The sequence below is a fragment of the Macaca nemestrina genome, chromosome 10 (assembly GCF_043159975.1).
Source record: "Macaca nemestrina isolate mMacNem1 chromosome 10, mMacNem.hap1, whole genome shotgun sequence".
NCBI lineage: Eukaryota > Metazoa > Chordata > Mammalia > Primates > Cercopithecidae > Macaca > Macaca nemestrina.
The window spans coordinates 52,475,376-52,493,081 of NC_092134.1; the positions used below are offsets into that span (position 1 = coordinate 52,475,376).

Below are 17,706 nucleotides of genomic sequence, written 5' to 3' on the forward strand. Positions count from 1 at the left end.
ACTAAAACACCAAAAGCAATGGCAACAAAAGCCAAAATTGACAAATGGGATCTAATTAAACTAAGGAGCTTCTGCACAGCAAAAGAAACTACCATCAGAGTGAACAGGCAACCTACAGAATGGCAGAAAATCTTTGCAATCTACTCATCTGACAAAGGGCTAATATCCAGAATCTACAAAGAACTTAAACAAATTTACAAGAAAAAATCAAACAACCCCATCAAAAAGTGGGCAATGGATATGAACAGACACTTCTCGAAAGAAGACATTTATGCAGCCAACAGACACATGAAAAAATGCTCATTATCACTGGCCATCAGAGAAATGCAAATCAAAACCACAAGGAGATACCATCTCACACCAGTTAGAATGGCGATCATTAAAAAGTTGGAAACAACAGGTGCTGGAGAGGATGTGGAGAAATAGGAACACTTTTATACTGTTGGTGAGACTGTAAACTGGTTCAATCATTGTGGCAGACAGTGTGGCAATTCCTCAAGGATCTAGAACTAGAGATACCATTTGACCCAGCCAATGCATTACTGGACATATACCCAAAGGATTATAAATCATACTGCTATAAAGACACATGCACACATATGTTTATTGTGGAAGTATTCATGATAGCAAAGACTTGGAACCAACCCAAATGTCCATCAGTGATAGACTAGATTGAATAAATGTGGCACATATACACCAGGGAATACTATGCAGTCATACAAAAGGACGAGTTCATGTTCTTTATAGGGACATGGATGAAGCTAGAAACCATTATTCTGAGCAAACTATCGCAAGGACGAAAAACCAAACACTGCATGTTCTCACTCAGGTGGAAACTGAACAATCAGAACACTTGGACACAGGGTGGGGAACATCACACACAGGGGACTGTTATGGGGTGGGGGGAGGTGGGAGGGATAGCATTAGGAGAAATACCTAATGTAAATGACAAGTTAATGGGTGAAGCACACCAACATGGCACATGTATACATATGTAACAAACCTGCGTGTTGTGCACATGTACCCTAGAACTTAAAGTATAATAATAAAAAAAGATATATATCTTAATAGATATATATTTATATATCTCTTAAAAGATTTTATATACATATATATACTTATCTGGAACTCTGAAATAAAAGGCTGAAATAACTAAATCTTCAACAACATAGAATAAAGTGCGATGAGGCCGGGAGTGGTGGCTCAGGCCTGTAATCCCAGCACTTTGGGAGGCTGAGGCATAGGGATCACTTGAGGTCAGGAGTTTGAGACCATCCTGACCAATATGGTGAAACCCCGGCTCCACAAAAATTAGCCAGGCGTGGTGGTGGCCGCCTGTAGGCCCAACTATTCGTGAGGCTGAGTCAGGAGAATTGCTTGAACCCCAGGAGTGGAGATTACAGTGAGCAGAGATCATGCCACAGCCTGTGCGACAGAGTGAGACTCCATCTCAAAAAAAACAAAAAAAAACAAAAAAAACAGAGTGTGATGTTTCTTAGTGGAAATCACAGGAGATCGTGAAGGTGAAGCCAGGTGCTACTATTCTTAAGCAAGTTTTGTAAACTCTGTGAGCTTCAGTTTACCTATCTCCAAAATGGCATAAACATACCTACTTTTCTGGGCTGGAAAGAAAGGGAAAGAGAGACCAACCTAGCACCAAGTCTGGCACATATACGTGCTCACTAAGTATTTATTGAACTAGTTAACGCCATGAAAATATAGTTACTACTGAACTAAATTTCTACGTATCATTTAATGAAAGAGTGTAGTGATTTTGTAATCAAATAGCTAAGATAAAAGCATAATTAACAAATATTTTAACAATTCTCAGGTTAATACACAAAGCAAAGCAAATGGCATTTGACTAAGTCAAGTATATCCCTGCATGTCTCAAAAAGAAATTCACAAATATTATTGGAGAGATATTATTTCTTGATAAAAACAAATCTAATGGATAATTAATTATTATTAAATTTTCTATACCTGTGCAGACATAAGCTAAAGGGAATGCACTTTCCACTACTAAAAATAATAACAGATGAATTTATGGTGATTTATGCTTCCTCTTAATTTCTCTTTTAATCTTGATTTAAAAACAGCAACAACAACCCTACAGAGTCAACACAGAGAAAGAATGACAGAGCAAATTTTCAAATAGGAAGCTCAAGGCATAAGTCCAGAAATACGCTATGAAATGTTTGGTCCTGAGGATGCATCAGGAAACAAAAAGACAAAAAAACTCTACCTTCATTGACACCACAATCAGGGATTTGTGTTGGAACAGGTACAATTTATGACTTTTGGGCTGATGAATCAAGCTGCTTAAATACATATTCCCTAATAAAGGATGTTGTAAAATAACTACATTAGAAGTCAAGGGATCTGTATGTTCTTTTATCCTCAGTTACTGAGTGAGGTTTAATAATTTTATGCAAAAGCTTAGAACACACTCTGGTATCATTGAGCTCATCTCAACTTCTTTCTGTTGCTTAATTCAGGGAATGTGAATAATGGTAACAAACCAAAGTTGCTTTCTCAACCTCTGGCCTCCAAGAGCACCTCCTTTCAATAATGCTTAGAGTACTTACCACACAGAAGTTTATGGTTTGCTCACCATCTCTCAAGCAAGACTGGGCAGAGTGGGCCGACTCAATCTTTGCATGGTTAGCACCTAGCACAGAGCTTACCACATGGCTCCAGGGGATGTATGCTTGTACGAATAAATTTGTATATTCTTTACTGTTTTCAAAGCACAATCACATGTATGAGTCCATTAGTCCCTCACAAATCTCAGTGAGATTGCAAGGTAGAATTTGTTTCCTCATATGACAGAATCTCTTTGAGGTTGAATAATATTTTCACCGTATGACAGAGGAGGAAACAGGATCAGTGAGAAATTGTGTGACTTCTGAAGAGCACATAACTAAGACTCAAATGTCAAGACCAGCATTCTTCCTTAAATACTAAATAAAAATAAGCATATTGAACTACTATTTTAGGTTTGTTTTTAGGGTCTGTTAAGTCTATATATGGCCAATCATCTTTGGCTTTCCCACATTGGTGAAATGTTGCTTTTTAAAATTCAATTGTAGACTATAAAATGAAAAAGACCTTCAGAAACCATATCTGTAATCAGAAGAAAATGGCATCAATTATATGCAAATATTTTGCTATAAAACTGTATCTGCCTTTTAGAGTTTATTGCTAGCCCAAACAATTCAGCTCTGTCACAGGGAACAAGATGGAGGCAGCTTTGTCATTTCCAATCCTGCACCCACAGTCACCCCTATTCAGCTTATAGAAGGTTTCTTTATGTCAGGAAATGAATCCCTACTATGACAAGATAGTGAAAGTAACCTTTTTATTGGGGCGAAGAGGTCACAGTCAGTATTTGAAGGCTCTTGTAATTTAATCCTGATCAACTGACTCTAAAGTCAAGCTTTTAATAACACCATCTCCCACTAGATTACAGGCTACAGGAAGTCAGAGACTAAATTGAACTCCTAAATCAAGGCGTGGCACAAGGCAATGTAACTCTTCTATCTCAATTCCTGGCATATTTGTTAATCAATCAATAAGTGGCATCTCTGACCCACTGGTTAGAAATCAACATGAAAAGTGCTAGGCACATATTTTTCAAACTAAGTGATAGACAACCAAAATCAGTTTGGACATTAAGAGCAAAGTTTTTGTTGTTGAGTGGCTGGGCGGGAGTGGGACATGTTTACAAGACGTGGTATGTAAAAAATTTGGAGAAAATCTGAACACTCTACTTGTTTCTGAGCTACATTTACTGAATTGGTAATGTATTAACAGTGGCTTGAAAAAGAAAAGAAAACTTAGGGATAGAAACTTACCCACATGCTTTTTATTTTGAAGCACTTTTAAGAGATTTGCTATTTTTTTTTTTTCCAGGCAATATACTCAGATCCTAAATGAACATCTACTGATGGAACTCTGGCCTTTAGTCAGTTATCTTTATATGCCGTTATAGGTCAACATTCCGAAAAACTTCAACAGAAATTAACTGCAAATGTAATTACATCCCAAACATTTCTGACACTGAAGCATTTTCTCTCTAAAGGAGATGGGATTATTGGATTGGCAATTTCTCTTAATCTGAGAAAACTCATCTCCCACTCCCTCCCCCATATCCCCTTTCTATCCTCTCTCTTCCCCTGACACACACGCACACGCATGCACACACGTATATTCTGACCATTTTATTAGAGTGGAAAGTTGAAAGAAAGCAGTCCGCCAGCTACACCCACCCAGTGCTCCTGGGGGTGGAATAGCAAAGTTCCAGGGCAGAGCCTTCCCTCCCAGAGCCCGGCGATGCAGTCGCTCTCGGATACCTGCTCAGCTCCGCACCGCAACTGAAAGATCTGCCGCCGCGGAACAGTTGCGTCTCCATCTGGCTACCAACCCACCCAAGCTTTCTTCTCCACCACCACCACCTTCTTTCTTCCCCCTCCTCCCCCTCCTTTCCGTCTTCCCTCTCCACCCCCGCCCCCAATCTCCTCCTTTTTTTCTCACTACGAGCGGTTGCTGATGCTGAAGCCGAGCGTCACTTCGGCTCCCACGGCAGACATGGCGACATTGACAGTGGTCCAGCCGCTCACCCTGGACAGAGGTAAGGGAGCGGCTCGCTAGCCAGGCCACCGCGTCCCCTCTCCCCTCCGCCCTCCCCCGCCTGCCAATTCCCACCGGGACACGGGACGCGCTCGGGCCGGGGGAGAAGGGGAGCAAGGACGAGCCAGGAAGACGTTCGCGCCTAGAGCAGGACACTTTCTTCCCTTCTCTCTCCCCGCTACATCCCCGCTGCCCCTTCCCACTGTACTCGCCCCGCCGAGGGGACGCCTCCTTCTGGCTCTAGGGTCCCCGCTGCCACTCCCAGTCCCTCGCCGGGTCGTCTCCGGGCCTCTGGCTTTGTTGGAGCGGCTGCTTGGGGACGGCTAGGCGCCAGGGGCTCGGGGTTGGAGAGGGGCAGAGAGCAAGCTCGCCCGGCCGGAGCCCAGAGGAGACCGGCGAGGGAGCCGCCTGTCAGCCTGCTCGGCGCGGGGGCGCGGGAGGAAGGAAGTTTGTCCAGGCGCCGGAGGGCGAGGGTCGGTCCAACTGCTGGAGTCAGGGCGGCCGCTCGGGGGGCGGGCTGGGCGCACCCCGGGGCGGCCGGGCGCACAGTGGCGGGGCTGCAGCAGGCAGGTAGCTGCCCTCCGCCGAAAGGGCAAGGCAGAGCGCGGGGAGCCGTGCCCCAGCAGCCGAGCTCGGCTCTCCCCGGCTTCGCGTTCGAAAGCGGCGAGGGTCGCGTCTGCTCCCGCCGCCGGCAGCTCCCAGTCGGTAGCAACTCTCGGCTTCTCCCGCGCCAGCCTCTCTCGTCCTCTCCCAGCTCGGTGCCACCGCGGCGCCCGGGCTGCGGAAGGCGCGGGGACAAAGCGCAGGTCGTGTTAAAATTCAACTTCTGACCTGCGACCCAGTCAGTCCTGCTCTCTGACCCGAATGGGGAAAGTGTTCTCTTCCTCCCCAGGACGCCCCCACCAAGCTCAGGGATGAGACCTCTGCTGCGATCCGGGCCTCGCTGGTGCACCCGCGCGGGGTTATACCTGTCCCTGAGTGTATGGGTTTCCTTCCTGGCTTCCAACGTCCAGTGATGAAGGCGCTCGAGTCCCACGGCTCTGCAGAGGAGGACACCCGCTAGTCCCTCTCCGCAGCCGCCGGATTTAGGACCCTGGGCGGCCATTTGGAAATTGTGTGCTCAGAAGAAAAATGATTTAGTCCGATGTACCTCTAAAAATTTTCTTTCTAGAGGATTAAACTGAACGGTGGGGCAAGGCAAAAGAGCATCCTGCTGGGAGTACAGTGACAAAGCCAGTGAACTCAGTTTGAGGTTTTTAATTTGAAGAGACTGTGGGTGACTTTACGCAATCTGTTGGCGCCAGAGCAGATGTTATGTGGTGCCCATAGCAACCTTTCTTAGGATAAGAGTTGAAAAATAAAATGTAATTGATTTTATATTAGAAAATGTTGATTTGCAAGCTGGCAAAATTAATAACAGTAGTTAAAGACCTCAGAAATCCATTGTATAATCCATGATTTTACCCACAATATCATCATCTGCACTAAGCAGGATAAATCCATTGCCGGTAAGAACCAAACAGATGGCAAGCTATCAGAAACTATGGGCTTCCAAGTATTTATGTTTTAATGTGATGTGCTCTTATATTGTCCCATTACAAAATCACAGTCATTAAACATCCCAAACCAAGTGACTACATTAGGAGCAAAAACTCCAAGAAGATTGCATACTTGAGTCATTTTATATACTACCACTACTACTACTAATAAAAATATTTCAATGTTTGGTTTTTACCCTAGCCCTTAGATGCCTCAGTCAGTTGTTGAGAGGAGGTGCTAATCGGACTAAGATTTATTCTTAAAGTTTGTTCTTGTTCACAACCAAACTCTACTTGTCCTTCTGAGTGTGATTACGCCCATGGAGTAGCTCAGGAGGCAAACAGGGTTACCCTGTGGATAGGTCTGAAAAAATTCACCAGCAGCTCATGAAAATCTATAACCAAGAGATGATGGGTTATTGGCATCACCACTGAGCATAAAGTCAATATAAATAAATAATTGTTCTCTGTACCTTATTAAAATATGATTAATTGATTACTTTCATTATTAAACTGATGAAAGAAAAGGTTCTAAAAATTTCCCTGCAAAAAAAGGTGCATTTTAAAAGAGGCAGCCCAGTATTACATATCTGGGTCCCAGTTGTAACTCTGATACTCACTCTGCATACATGAGCCTCTTTGGACATCAGATTCTCTCTGTGCCACATCAGGAGTTTGAATTAGATGATTCTAACACTGTGCAGCTTTAGCAGTCTATAATTCAATTAATTAGAGTTAGGACTCAGTTTTTGGTCACCTACTGGGAGATTTTCCAGATCACCTCTCTCCCAGGCTGCTTTGGTGCCCTTTGATATGCTTTAAATTGACTTGCTGCTTTGGCCCCATTAAAGCATTTATCACACTCTGTTGCATTTGTCTCCCTATTGGATGGAACTCCTTGAGGGAAGAGACCATTTCTAAATTCATCTTTGAATTCTCAGTGTCTGCCATAGTCCCTGATTCACAGTACAATAAAAAATTAATGTTTAGTTGGGGTAAGTAAACTCAGGATAGCAGTAACTTAAGCAATGTTAAAATATAGTGATTTGCTAGTGAACTGAGATGCATTTCATAGATTCACAGTATTTTGGACATGGAAAGGATGATAGTGATAACATAGGCCAGAGATTCTCAACCTAGCCTTCCCCTTATACACTTGATGGATTCCCATCAGTAACAGTAGCTCACCAAAACTGTGACATTTAACCAAGAGAAATTGTGGCAGGTGGGCAAAGGAGAAGAAGGGAAGAAGGTGATGGACAAAGCCTCCCAAGGGCATCCCAGCAAATCTGAATATATAATCTATAATTTTAGAGCTGCTAGTTCTTTTTTGGTATCTTCATTTTACAAATGAAAAAGCATGAAAAAGTGAAGATAAGAGATGTTTTCAAGGTTGCTCTATTTAGTGGAAATTTTATGTTAAAATTGAATTACTTTTTGTTTGCTACCCTTTGACATCATACATGGATATAGTCTTCAGGGCAAACGTTTTAAGCAAACAAATCAAAGCTAGGGATCAAAATTAAGATTTACTGCTTTCCAAATTTGAAAGATATATCTGAAAGTAAGAAACTCAGAAGTCTCCACCTAGCTTCTTGGGTCTGCTCTGGGAAGTAAGCTTTTTCAAGGTCCAGGCTGGGCCCCAAAAGGATGAACAAGGTGATTTCAGACTTCCATGACTCTGTGCCTATCCAAAACTCTTTTTGATCTGCCATTAAGACCTGAGATCAACCCTGTAAAGTCCTCTGGGTGGCTATGGTCATTGTAAGTTCTTGTTGACTTTGGTCCCAGTCCTTGATATCCTTCACTTAATGAGTACCTATCATAAGCCAGAACCTATTATGGAATTGGTACACACTGGTGTGATAAAAAGATATAATTCTACTTTTCACTGTAATTAGAACCTACTAGGAGAGGGAGATTAAAATACACACAGAGGCAAATATTAATTCATTCAACATTCATTTTTCACCTACTATATGCAAGATGCTTGAGGAATACCAGAAACAAAAGTTCCTGCTTTTGTGGTCCTTACGAGTCTAATGGAAGAGACGGATGATAAGTAAGGGCTTAATTAATTAATTTAACAAATAAGTATTGTGCACCAGACTTATGCCAAACATTGCTTTATACACTGTGCCAGTGCTAATGAACAAAATAAATAAAATCTAATGGCATTTGCATGCTAATGAGAGTCACACAATGAACACATACATATACAACGACAAGTGCCAAGGAGAAGAAATAAAACTGGGTAAATGAGAGTGCTGTAAATGGGGGCTGCTGTTTTAGATGTGTTAGTAAGGGAACACTCTCCTGAGTCAGTGACATTTGAGAAGAGCCCTGTAGAAAGTGAGGAGACAAAGTTGCAGATACCTGGGGAAATGTCCTCAGCAGGGGGAACTCCTGTGCATACTGGGAACATCCAGGAAGGTCAATGTGAAAAAGTGAGAGAGGGAAGAATATGAAAAATGGGATGCGTGAAGTTGGTAGCCAGGGGTCAGTTGATGTAACTCATAACTAGAATTTCAGATTATTTGAAAATTTGAAGTGCTCTGAAGAAAATAAACATGTGGTTGGAATAGAGAATAATGGAGAAGGGCCTGTTTGGTTAGCATTGGTCGAGGAAGGCTCACTGAGAAAGCAAAATTTAAACTGTGTTTTGGTATATTAGATTAGTAAGATCCTTAAGATTCTGGAGAGAGTGAAGAGTATACATAAAAGCAGGTCCACAGTCACAACTTGTCTGTCATTCAGTTTATACATTTATAACCAAGAAAATGATTAAAAACTGAAATTACCAAGAAATAATAACACATTAATTATGCATCCTGGGGTAGAAATTTAATTATATATGCCAAGAAAATCTATAGATCAGCTTTTTGCTTCTTTGTATTGCAAGACTAAAACATCATATATTATAATTAGATTTTCAGAAATATACTGAGCACTGTAATTTACATGTCACTATGCATAAATCTACATGTTGAATCCAAGTGGTCATAATAGGAGATATATTCATTTTCAGTCCAATATTTTATGTTAGACAGTGGTATAGAAAGTAGTACATGCCATTTACCCTTGTAACAAAGAGAAGATACTGATAAGGAGATTAGGGTGGAATTCTTCTCTTCCAGACTTTAAAATGTTCGTAGCAACTCTTCTCTACATCAGAGGTTAGTTTGCTCAGATTTTAATCTCTAAAACCAGGAATGACCTTCAGCTCAACTCAAGGGAACAAAGCAGAATGCAATCCTTGATACTTAACACGTGGATATTAAAGAACATAGAAATGCTTCAGGAATTAAAGACCTCATGGATTTAGGGACTTTCTAAAGTATGGTAGCTCCAATTCTCCTTCACATTTCATCTCGAGGTCAGAGAAGATAATACAAAATAACTCTTCAAATTTTACTTTTGCTTACTCTGTTCCCCTAATTTTAAGCCAAATGGCTCTTGAATACTCATGGCTTATGAAGGAATAATACAAAACCAACTCTTGGAGAAAAATGAATAATTAAAACATTTCTAATACTTTCCTTATGACATGATTAGTAGCTTCCAATCTGCATTTAAATGCTTACATAAGATACAAGGTTGGTACTACTATCATCTAACTTTTCTGTGAGTTAAATTCATTTCAGACAAGTTGCAAAAACGTAAATGGAAATCTTTATTTCTTGGCTTCTAAAATAAGTCGTAATTTAAAATATTGATTAAACAAATCCTAGTGTGCTTTTCATTTAAAACAAATCAAACTTTTGTCCTTTAAAAAATCTGCTATAAAACCAAGAGCTTTTATTCTGTGGATTTCAACCTTATGGAAAACAAATATAAAAACAAAAATTGAATGCAAATAACTATCCCATGGGTGCCACACTTGTCATAGAATTTGTGATACGTTACAATTTTTCTCTTTTCCCTTTTCGCTTTTCAAGGCGGGCAGAGCTTATTACTTCATGTATCTTCTTCCAATTCAAGCCCTGGGCAGCCTATAGCTTTTCTAATCGGTTTTATTTACCAGTTTTTATAAAATCCGTATTTGGCAGAAAAGTGCTTTTCCTTACATTCCAGAGGGATTTGCCCCTTCTCTTACTCCTAGTTTGTTTGTTTGTTTTTAATTTGACATGGAGAAAGACTAAGGAAGAAGGAAAATAAAAATTAGGTTAGTCTTTATGTCGTCTTCAAGATGTATGCCCTGGTGTTTCGATCAGGGGTGGAAAAGAGGAGAGCTGACTATATTTTATGTATTTTGTCCTAAATCCTTCCCACAGCAGCAGCCACATGTGTTTTCCTGTACGAAAAAGTAAGTGCTTGCTTGCTCTCTCATGTTTTCTCTGGGCTTCAGCAAATATTAAAAAAAATTTTTTTGAACTGAACTTTTTTATTTCTTTGTAAATCAGTGAGTGTTTCCTTTCACACTATATAGTTACAAAACACCCCTGGAGTTTTGCCTTTTTTTTTTTTTTGAAACAGAGCCTTGCTCTGTTGCCCAGGCTGGAGTGTGGTGGTGTGATCTCGGCTCACTGCAACCTCTGCCTTTTGGGTTTAAGCGAGTCTCTGACCTCAGCCTCCTGAGTAGCTGAGACCACAGGCACACACCACCAGGCCCAGCTGATGTTTTTGTATTTTTCAACAGAGATGGGTTTTCACCACGTTGGCCAGGCTGGTCTCGAACTCCTGACCTCAGGTGATCCACCTGCCTCAGCCTCCCAAAGTGCTGAAATTACAGGCAAGAGCCACTGCACCCAACCAGTTTTTTATTTGATAATTAAAAGTTACAAAGAGAATGACCCAAATCTCTAAAGCGTTTTGGCTACAAAAATAAAAAGAAATTTGGTGAATCTCTTCTAGTTTGGTGTGTCAGCCACGCGAGCCCTGAGATGTATTTGTTGTGCTCCTGTCAGTTACGAAATTAAGGCTCTTGCTTATGAGTGTTATTTTTCAGGGATCACAACTAAGGCCTAGCTATTAAGTAGAGGAAAGAAAACATCTAGGGAGTACCATCAAATAGGAAGGTGTCCTGGGTATTAGAGATGGTGTTATATGCACAATGCCAGTATCTCTTAGAGTTCTTTTCTTAAAGTCGTGACATTTGCCTGTGAGGATATACTTTCCGTCAGGTCAGAGACCATGTTGGGTTTGTTTATGTAGAACCCAGCACATTGTGTGGCACATAGTTGGCACTCTCTTTGTATTTGTTGTTTGAATGAGTGAATGAATGAATAAAATTGGCCTAGCAAGACTTACTGTCATGGATTATTCTTAATGCAACAAAACAAAACAAAACAAAAGCCATCCAACCTAACGTAATGCAAAAGTAGTGGCTACCTTAGGATGTCACTTAGCCTCTCTGTGTGTACGTAGCTGGCTCCTACAAGTGTAGTGCTCTCCAGGGTCAAGAAAGAATGTGAGGTGTTGGTTTTGATAGTCATAGCCCTGATTCGATTGTCTGCATTCACCTTGCTGTTTTAACCTGTGAATTGAATCGTACAAGCTATCGTCAGAATACAACTGAAAAGGTTTTTTAAATGGGTGGAGTTGCTATAGAATTGCCCCCCTCCACACACATACCTATAAGCTACGTTTTTAAATTTTTTAACCATAAATACATGAATGACAGAAGTATGTCCTAATCAAGAAATTAAAATGGATTTAACTTGAACTCACTCTGCACTACCAAATGTGCACTTAACCTTAAAAATTATATTAATTTCATCCATACCTTACTTCTGGTTTATTCAGTTGAAATCTTTTTTTTTTTTTTTAAAGATTGAATTTTGCTAAGTAATATACTAACTGAATTCAAACACTTGTCCAATAAAAATAAATATGCCCAAAGACCACTTGAAAAAAATCATGAGGGATTGAAACTTATTTTGTAGTTATATTCAAGTATCTACCTGTCTTGGACAGAAAACTAGGGGATCTAATTTCCATTGATGGTAATTTTCCTTAGAAACAATATAACTAGTCCAAGTCTAACTGTTTGTGCAAATTTTGTTTACTTCCCCAGTGTGGCGATAGTTATATTTCAATATAACATCTTTTGTTTTTAAATTAACCAAAGGATTACCTTTAATAAAAAACGATAGAATAATGGCAGTCACAACATGGCTATAAGATTTAAACCCATAAAATAGATGGAGAAAAATAGCATGAAATTACAGCTGGGTCTATTTAACAATAATGAAGAAAAAATGGGGAATATAATTGAGGGACTGCTGAAAGTGATTTTTGAGGAAAATTGGAGAAGAGCAGTAATTGCTGATGGACCAATAACCTGGCTTCCAAAAAAATGACAAAGGTGTTTTGGGAAACTATAGGGCAATCTATTTGTTGTTGCCTCCTGGCCCATATAGGTATTTTAAAATATATATAAAATATGTATATACATATTTTTTTAAAAGAATGAGATATTGGCACTTAGAAAAGAAAGTGGTGATCCCAGAGGCTACATGGAAAATCACTAAGAGTAGACCTTGCCGAAGTTCAGACATATGCCATAGTCTGATTATATATTCATGACCACACAACTCTCAGATGCCTTGTGGAAAATGTGGAAGTACATAAAGTGGATGATTGCACTGTTGGATTTCTAGTAGCAACACTTCTCCAAGGAAGTTTGGTTCATGGTCTTGTTCAGCACTGTTACCAATATTTTGAATGAGCACCAGAGATTATATTTTAATAAACTTTACAGGTGACTAAGCTAGGAGAAATAACAAATAATTTGGCCAACCATACCAATATTCTAAAATTATTCCTAGCTTGAATGGCAGGTTACAATAAAAGAGAGATAATTTAGAGGAAATGAATGTAGCTTTCATTTATTAGATTGAATCAAATTACAATGTTGATTGCATATTGATTGTACTGGTGTATGGCTAGAATAATCTGGTTTAAGAGTAGTTTATTTGGAAAAGATTGAGGACTTTATTTATTAGGTTGGTGCAAAAGTAATTGAGGTTTTTGCCATTGAAGGTAATATCAAAGACTGCAATTACTTTTGCACCAACATGATAATGCACCATGAGCAGTGTGATTAAATTATCAAAATATTATAAAAACTCTCTTGAAAATTAAATACAAAACTATTTAATATCAATAATGTAGAAAAACACGAATACACCATACCCTAGCAGGGATTATTTAAAAAATATTAGAATGACTGTATTGGTATATTAATCATGTTTAATAATGTTTTAAAACATGATGAAAATTAAACTCAATACAATACAAAAATTAACTCAAGATGGATTAAAGATTTAAATGTAAGACCTAAAATCATAAAAAAAAAAACCTAAAAGAAAACCTAGGCAATACCATTCAGAACATAGGCATGGGCAGACTTCATGACTAAAACACCAAAAGCAAATAGCAACAAAAGCTAAAATAGACAAATGAAATCTAATTAAACTAAAGAGCTTCTGCACAGCAAAAGAAACTACCATCAGAGTGAACAGGCAACCTAGAGAATGGGAGAAAATTTTGGCAATCTACTCATCTGACAAAAGACTAATATCCAGAATCTACAAAGAAACAAATTTACAGGAAAAAAACAAACCACCACATCAAAAAATGGGCAAAGGATATGAACAGACATTCCTCAAAAGAAGACATTTATGCAGCCAACAGACACATGAAAAAATGCTCATCATCACTGGCCATCAGAGAAATGCAAATCAAAACCTCAGTGAGATACCATCTCACTCCAGTTAGAATGGCAATCGTTAAAAAGTCAGGAAACAACAGATGCTGCAGAGGATGTGGAGAAATAGGAACACTTTTACACTGTTGGTGGGAGTGTAAACTAGCTCAACCATTGTGGAAGACAGTGTGGTGATCACAAGGATCTAGAACTAGAAATGCCATTTGACCCAGTGATTCCATTACTGGGTATATACCCAAAGGATTATAAATCATGCTACTATAAAGACATATGCACATGTATGTTTATTGCGGCTCTATTCACAATAGCAAAGACTTGGAAGCAACCCAAATGTCCATCAATGATAGACTGGATTCAGAAAATGTGGCACAGGCCGGGCGGGGTGGCTCAAGCCTGTAATCCCAGCACTTTGGGAGGCCGAGACGGGTAGATCATGAGGTCAGGAGATCGAGACCATCCTGGCTAACATGGTGAAACCCCGTCTCTACTAAAAAATACAAAAAACTAGCCAGGCGAGGTGGCGGGCGCTTGTAGTCCCAGCTACTCGGGAGGCTGAGGCAGGAGAATGGCGTAAACCGGGGAGGCGGAGCTTGCAGTGAGCCAAGATCGCGCCACAGCGCCACTGCACTCCAGCCTGGGTGACAGAGCGAGACTCCGTCTCAAAAAAATAAATAAATAAATAAAAATAAAAAAAGAAAAAAGAAAATGTGGCACATATACACCGTGGAATACTACGCAGCCATAAAAAAGGATGGAGTTTATGTCCTTTTCAGGGACGTGGGTAAAGCTGGAAAACCTCATTCTCAGCAAATTTATCACAAGGACAGGAAACCAAACACCACACACTCTCACTCATAGATGGGAATTGAACAATGAGAACATATGGACACAGGGTGGGGAACATCGCACACCGGGGCCTGTCGGGGGGTGGGGGCTGGAGGCTCGGGGAGGGATAGCATTAGGAGAAATACCTAATGTAAATGACTAGTTGATGGGTGCAGCAAACCAGCATGGCACATTGTATACCTATGTAACAAACCTGCACATTGTGCAAATTTATCCTAGAACTTAAAGTATAATTTTAAAAAAAATGATGAAAAACAAATTAACAGCAGTGTCTCTCAACTGAGACACCATTGGTAGGTAAGGCGCTAAGTTTATTTGTCATATAAGAGGTTTAGTATCCCTAGTTCCCAGGAGCTAAATGCCGGCTTGAATCACACTGTGTTAACTGAAAATACCCAGTGAATTTCCACATTCCCTTTTTAAAGGCAGTTCTATCTCTTGTAGCTGAGAACCATCAGTGTCCAAAAAAGTAGGATAGTTCAACATTAGAAAACAGTTTACTGTGGCCAGGCGTGTTGGCTCACGCCTGTAATCTCAGCACTTTGGGAGGTCGAGACAGGGGGATCACGAGGTCAGGAGATCGAGACCACGGTGAAACCCCGTCTCTACTAAAAATACAAAAAATTGGCCGTGCCGGTGGCCGGCGCCTCTAGTCCCAGCTACTCGGGAGGCTGAGGCAGGAGAATGGCGTGAACCCGGGAGCCGGAGCTTGCGTGAGCAGAGATCGCGCCACTGCACTCCCGCCTGGGCAACACAGCCAGACTCTGTCTCAAAAAAAAAAAAAAAAAAAAAAAAGAAAGAAAGAAAGAAAGAAAAGAAAATCGTTTACCTAACTCTTTACACTAACCGATTAAAGGAGAAAAAAAACATATCATTTTAGTATATATTGATAAAGGCATGTGATGAAAACATTAATATCTGATTTAAAAACAACTTTTAGTAATCTCTAAATAGAGGGCTTCCTTAACTTGATAAAAACTAGGCATCAGTTGCCTCCAATGTCAATTTTTTCTTTTTCTTTTTTTTGAGACGGAGTCTCGCTCTGTCGCCCAGGCTGGAGTGCAGTGGCCGGATCTCAGCTCACTGCAAGCTCCGCCTCCTGGTTTCACCCATTCTACTGCCTCAGCCTCCCGAGTAGCTGGGACTACAGGCGCCGGTCACCACGCCCGGCGAATTTTTTTTGTATTTTTTTAGTAGAGACGGGGTTTCACCATGTTTGCCAGGATGCTCTCGATCTCCTGACCTTGTGATCCACCCGCCTCGGCCTCCCAAAGTGCTGGGATTCTCAAATATTATATTTAGAGGCGAAAGAGTGAACATTTCTGTTCATATCAGACACAGCACAAAAATGATTTAACCAATGTTATAAAACAATAAATAACAAAATATTAAATAGAAACTGTCAAAATAATCATTTCCAGATTGATTATCAACTACAAAGCTATTAGATGATATTAGCGAATTTGCTAAGGTTATACAACCTTTCATATGCCCAAATCAATCATCTTATTTCTAAAGAGTGTCCAAAAAAACAATCAATCCCTTATATTCAAATAATAAGTTAAAAAATTGATGGAAAACTAACTTATAATAAAGAAGGAATTTTAAAAATAGGAATGAAAATAGGAGCAAAACAGCTAAAATCATATTTTTGAATGCCTTCTGTATGTCATGTTTACTCTATATTTAAGGAGAGAGATACAGAAATAAACAAGATAGATTCTCTGTTAGTGATGGTGCTTATGTTCTAGTTAAATCAACAGATAAAATATTTAAATAAGTAAACAAATAGTATGATTCCAGAGAGCAAAGTGCAGAGAAGAAAAGTAAACAGTGGAATAGGACTGAAAGCTACACCATGAGATTCTGGAAGGGCTCTCCAAGGAGGTGACGTTACAGGAGAAACAACCATGCAACGAACGATCTGGAAGAAGAACACTTTGAGAAGAGGAAAGAGCTAGTGCAAAGATGATCATCTTGCAGGGTGCAAGCAATAGCAAGCAGTAACTAGAAGAAAGAAAATAAAGAGGAGAACGGAGCAGATGGATACAGGGTGGTAGTCAGGTTGTAATGCTTATTTACAAGATTGTCATGAGGATTACATGAGATAATGGAAAGCAAAATACTGTGCAAACTGTAAAGTGACATTTTAATACTATTTTCTTCAAGTTTCTATTGCACTCGAAGTCATTTCTCGAGTATTATATTGTTTGGGAAGTCACATCGTTCCGTATTTAAAAACATACACTCCAGAACCCATCCTGCCTGGGTTTGAATCACAGCTTTTCTACTTAATAGCTCTCCAATGTCCCTCAAAGTTACTTGAATAAGTCTCAGTTTTCTTATCTGTAAAACGGAAAATAGTAATAACAGCACTGACCCCACAGAGTTGTTGGTTTTAAATGAGTTAATGTGTATAAAGCACGTAGAACAGGTCTGACATATTGTAACCACCCAAGAATGATAATTATTTATTTGCTGAGTCCTGGATATCATGTACTTCCATCCTCCTGCCAAGAGGCAAGGACAGAGAATGTTTGCTGCCTTCAGGCTATATGAAGAGGCAAGGGCTCAGTTTATTTTGGTATCTCCAGAAGCAGGAAGCACTTGGAGATGCCTGGAGGTCCAAATAAAAATTGTCCTGTATACTCACCTAATTTGCCATCCTGCTCTTTCCCCAAATCACACACTTCTTGATGCTTCAATTAACACTTTTTAAATAATTCTATTAGAACACTTACCACATGAGGTTGAAATTTTCTTCTATATGGCTGTCACCCTAAAAATATGTGTTTTAATATATATCTTTCTGTACTCATTGCCTATCACAGTGATTGAAAGATACGTGCTCAAACATTTGCTGGGTAAATTAGTGGTTTGTCTTCAAATATTGCATAGTTTTAGAGGGTAAAACTAGGTAAATGAGTGAAGGATATAAACTGACATTTTTTATTCAAGAAAAAATTTCCTACATTCTCTTTAAAATTAGACTCAGGCAGTGCCTTCTGGGAATTAATG

General features: G+C 39.8%; 2 protein-coding genes across 4 annotated transcripts in view; one reads left to right on the forward strand and one right to left on the reverse strand.

Annotated features, from left to right (window-relative positions):
* Positions 1-4,497: 4,497 nt before the first annotated feature.
* Positions 4,498-17,706, forward strand: part of LOC105473294 (lin-7 homolog A, crumbs cell polarity complex component) — a 145,976-nt gene continuing 132,767 nt past the window's right edge. Inside the window, exon 1 of one of the 2 annotated variants that reach the window (XM_011727033.3) lies at positions 4,498-4,633. In XM_011727033.3, the coding sequence (XP_011725335.1) occupies positions 4,552-4,633 (82 nt within the window). In that variant the 5' untranslated portion in view covers positions 4,498-4,551. The remainder of the gene's footprint in view (positions 4,634-17,706) is intronic. The other variant, XM_024790170.2, reaches the window with a different exon arrangement.
* On the reverse strand, positions 4,537-5,909 carry LOC112425149 (uncharacterized). 2 transcript variants are annotated; one of them, XM_071071387.1, is made up of 3 exons: positions 5,554-5,909; positions 4,845-5,410; positions 4,537-4,623 (listed from the first exon to the last, which is right to left on the reverse strand). In XM_071071387.1, the coding sequence occupies exons 1-2, from the start codon at positions 5,735-5,737 to the stop codon at positions 4,956-4,958; spliced, it is 639 nt and encodes a 212-aa protein (XP_070927488.1). In that variant the 5' UTR covers positions 5,738-5,909; the 3' UTR covers positions 4,537-4,623; positions 4,845-4,955. The 2 variants fall into 2 exon arrangements, with proteins under 2 accessions (XP_070927488.1, XP_070927489.1); XM_071071388.1 differs by having other exon boundaries at positions 4,540-4,623; positions 4,841-5,410.